General features: G+C 34.9%; 1 protein-coding gene across 1 annotated transcript; it reads left to right on the top strand.

Annotated features, from left to right (window-relative positions):
• Positions 1 to 239: 239 nt before the first annotated feature.
• LOC25480533 (calmodulin-1) lies at positions 240 to 1,883 on the top strand. Its single transcript, XM_039832307.1, has 2 exons — positions 240 to 400; positions 1,164 to 1,883. The coding sequence occupies exons 1-2, from the start codon at positions 325 to 327 to the stop codon at positions 1,535 to 1,537; spliced, it is 450 nt and encodes a 149-aa protein (XP_039688241.1). The 5' UTR covers positions 240 to 324; the 3' UTR covers positions 1,538 to 1,883.
• Positions 1,884 to 4,375: the final 2,492 nt, after the last annotated feature.

The following is a 4,375-nucleotide window of genomic DNA, read 5'->3' as shown; positions in this document are numbered from 1 at the left end:
ACACCTCACTAATGGACTGGGGGTCCAAAACTGCCAAAGAATCAAAACATAGAGGCTGTTTTGTATTTAAATTAGTTAGGGATCATAACCGCAACTTTTGGAAAGATAGGGGTCCAAATTTACAATTAAGTTAAAATTTTAATAATGAAATTGGGGTTTTATAAATTTATAATGACGAGTGATTTGGAGTATAGCCTCGGGTACGGGTACAGGGTGTATATATATTCCATTCCCCTCTCTAATTTTCCACATTTATTGTTTTACTTTTCTTTCTCTCTCTCTATATCGCAAACTCAAACAAACGCCTTTCTCTCACCTCCTCCAATGGCCGACCAGCTCACTGATGATCAGATCGCCGAGTTCAAGGAGGCCTTCAGCCTCTTCGATAAGGATGGCGATGGTCTCTTTTCTCAGATTCCTTTTTCATTCTCTTTTTCTTTCATTTTTTTCTTAGATCTAGTCTAGTTATTCATATTCTTTTTTTTTTTTTTGCATGTTTTGTTTATTGGTGATCTAGGTTTCCTTTCTTGATTGACTTTTCTTTTTGTGTTGAATTGTTGATTGCTATTGTTACCGAATTTTGTTTGATTCGTGTGGCTTTTGATACCCTTCTGGATCGTAAGATTTTGAGCCTTTTTGAATTTTAATGTGAATTTTTTGATGATGAATTTTGTGCTAGATTTACTTATATTTGAAATCTGTGTGTTGCTGTAATTTGGTTTCATGTAGGAAATTGATCGAGCATTATGCATCTCTGGTTGAAATCTAGGAATTAGGGTTAGTGTTATAAGTTTATACCTCCCTATCATTATAGAAGACTTGTATATGATTGTGGTCATTATTCGGTAAAATCAGTTTTTAGAGTCTGAGTTCCGCAAAAAATGATAAAAATCGTCTATCTCGATTCATGTGCGCCTTTTGTTTTGATTGAAAGGGAATGTGTTATTTGGTTTCTTATTGCTAGAAATTCTTATACATGTTTGGATTTTATTATTTATGAGTATTTTTTTCCATTACGGTACGAATTATGAGGTTTCTGTTTCTACCGTGATGTATAATGGTGTGTACGAGGGAAACCCAACAAACACGTATATATACAGCTTCATACATGATTATCTTTTGTTCCGATGACATGTGTTTAACTATTTTGTAACACACTGTAGGTTGTATTACTACCAAGGAACTCGGAACTGTAATGAGGTCACTTGGGCAAAACCCAACTGAGGCAGAGCTACAAGACATGATCAATGAAGTTGATGCTGATGGCAATGGTACCATTGATTTCCCTGAATTCCTCAACCTGATGGCCCGTAAGATGAAAGACACTGATTCAGAGGAGGAACTTAAGGAAGCCTTTCGTGTGTTTGACAAGGATCAGAACGGTTTTATTTCTGCTGCTGAGCTCCGTCATGTTATGACAAATCTTGGTGAGAAGTTGACAGACGAAGAAGTTGATGAGATGATTCGTGAAGCCGATGTTGATGGTGATGGGCAGATCAACTACGAGGAGTTTGTCAAAGTTATGATGGCCAAGTGAGGACCAATCAACCATAACCGAAATTTTAAAAGCGTATAAAAAAGAAAAGGGACAGGGCAGATAAGTTTTGATGAGGATTCTATTTCCATTAGGGTCGTTAGTTTTTGCTGGTCGAGTGTCTATTTTCTTGTTTGCTTTAATTGGTACTGCTCCTTATTAGTTTCCTACTTGTTTGTTCTGTCCCTTGTTTCAGTAGTTTGGGTTAGCTGTTTCTTACCATGCATTGTTACTTCACTTTTCATCTTTTTTTGGTTATTATTATGAACCTAGAACTATTGGATGCAATTTGTGTTTGGTTAATATGCTGTTAATATTTACATCCTTTGGCATATGGTTTTGGATTTAATGCAATTGGCTTGTGAGTTTAAAAAAATGTTGACTTAGTTATATGTTTTATTTATGATTGTTTCATATATGGGTTTAGCAATCCACACCTCAAGGTGTGATTTTCACTTTTTAGTTATAACTTTGCTAAAAGACACCTTCATAAAAATTAGTCGGTGTCTCTTAGCAAATGCTCATAGAATAACTTGCTAAAAGACACCTTCATAAAAGGTGTCTTCTAGCAAAACCCTTTATATATATATATCACCACTTTTGAGAGGATTTTGAGTTATGCTGTGGATGTGAAAGACAAATTCAGCAGAAAATTGCAAATTTGTTTTTTTATTTTTATTACAAAGCTAAAACAAAGTATTTTAAATTTTCGAAACACTTCACTGATGCAAAAACTTTCACATTCCACTATGAATTAAGTGTTTGTTTTGCAGTAGAGGTATAGGAAACGCACGCAAAAGAGAAGCTACAACTAGTAGCTTCTGTTTTTTCACGTTGGAGGGGCCGTAGAATGCGCGTCATATCTCCTAGATGTCAAACCAAACACTGTGATAGTGAAAGGTTTTGCTTAGGTGTTGTAATCTGTGTAGGGGAAATTTAGCCCAGCTGTGATTTTTTTTCCTTTGTTGATAAAAAGATGCCATGAAACTTGACTTTGTTTATATAAATAAAATAAAGAACAATGATTTCATAGGGTAACAACGTTATATAGAATGTTGAACTTAACTTGTGTTTGCTTCACATCAAAGCAAAGCATGAGTTGAAGAGAATGAAAACAGCTGAATTTGATTTGGTGTCTGCCTCTTTATGTTGTCTTTCTCTTTATGGTCCTGATCTGTAGGGATGCTTATTACGTAGCAAAGAATAACTTTTTCCAGATATACTACTAACTTGCATTCAAAGCATGTGGGAGAAAAGCAGTCCAAAATATTCAATTATTTTAACAGAAGGCAAAAGAGGGTGGAATTTTTTAATAGAAGAAGGTCTAATGGTATCATTCCGAATTAAAAGAAAGTATTGTCCGGAAGTATATTTTCAAAACGTGTGTTGGTTTTTTTAGAAATGTGGGAAGTTGAAAAATAAAAAACAAATAACAATAAAACAAAAGTTATGCATAATGGTAGACATCTCCATACATTAAAACAAGCAAGTTTTGTCCCCGTGAGCATAGCTCAGTTGGCAGGGACATGCATTGTTATATGCAGGGGCCGGGGTTCGAATTCCGGACACTCCACTTATTCTCTTTAAAAAAGGAGAATTCTAGCCACTATGTGCTACCTGATAAAAAAAAAAAAAAAGTTTTTAATAAGGCATTGGTTAAGCAATTAAAATAAGTATCAAAATGTAAAACTTGTCTTTTCAAGACAAAAGATCTATTAATAGATTCCTTAACCATTGTTCTTGGGATAGCCATACAGCGAAAATCGTGGAGTATGAACCAATCATCATGGTTTAAAGTAGGGACATGGCTAGGAACAAATTGTCCCCTATGAAAATGCCACCAATTTTCGTCTATGCATCAATCTCAGTCAGTCATTTTTAATGAAAGATCAACGACTATCAATAAAAATCACACACACGGGTATTGTCTATTTCATTTCCCTCCTCATTCACGTCTCAGCTTCGTGTGAAAATATTCAAACCGTTTCATCTTCAATAACAACAACAACTCGGTGAACACAATCTGTATTGATGTCGTTGTCGAGTGTTACTTATTGACATCGTCGTCGCATGCTACATGTTGACGTTGTCGTCGCCTGCGCTTTGGTTGACGACGTTGTTGTGCTCCGTTGATTGTCATTGTCTACTCTGTTTTATCATCATCGTTGTCGTCATCTACCGCATCAGTGGTTGACGTCGTCTCTCCGCTGCGACATCCATTCATCGTCTATTCCATTTCATTGGCTCTGCTGTTGTTTCAAGCTAATAGGTAACAACTCTTCAAAATTTGTTTATGTGTAATGTAGTTGGGTGATAGTAAACTTAGTTGACAATACTAAAATTATTAAAGTTACAATAACTTGACACTCGTTTTATTATAGTATTAGTAGAACACCCGTACACAGACGCTCAGAATCGCGCGTAGCGCTCCATTTTTGAGATTTTTTTTCTTCATCTTCTTTCTTCCCCTTCATGATCTTTTGTGGTCGTCTTCACACATCTTCCTCACCTTTATTCATCTTTAAACCCAAAAAAAAAATGAAAACAAGAATAACAACTTTATATATTTTTTTACTAAATAATAACTTCATTAATTAGCCCACTTGATTTGGCCAGTGATATTGGCCTAAGACTAAAATGGAAAAACAAAGGTAAAATAAACAATAAAAAAAGAGTACAGAGTAAATGACTTGGTAGATATGAGACTAAAATGTGGAACACATAAATTAGTTAAGGGATAGTATTCAACTTAAAAAAAAAAAAAAAACAGTTAACTTTTGATTACTCGTCTAAACTGCGATCATTAGTTAAAGTTGTGTAAGGCAGCAGAATAAATAAATA

This window comes from Medicago truncatula, chromosome 3, assembly GCF_003473485.1.
Source record: "Medicago truncatula cultivar Jemalong A17 chromosome 3, MtrunA17r5.0-ANR, whole genome shotgun sequence".
Lineage (NCBI taxonomy): Eukaryota > Viridiplantae > Streptophyta > Magnoliopsida > Fabales > Fabaceae > Medicago > Medicago truncatula.
This window is presented reverse-complemented; position numbering and strand designations above follow the sequence as displayed.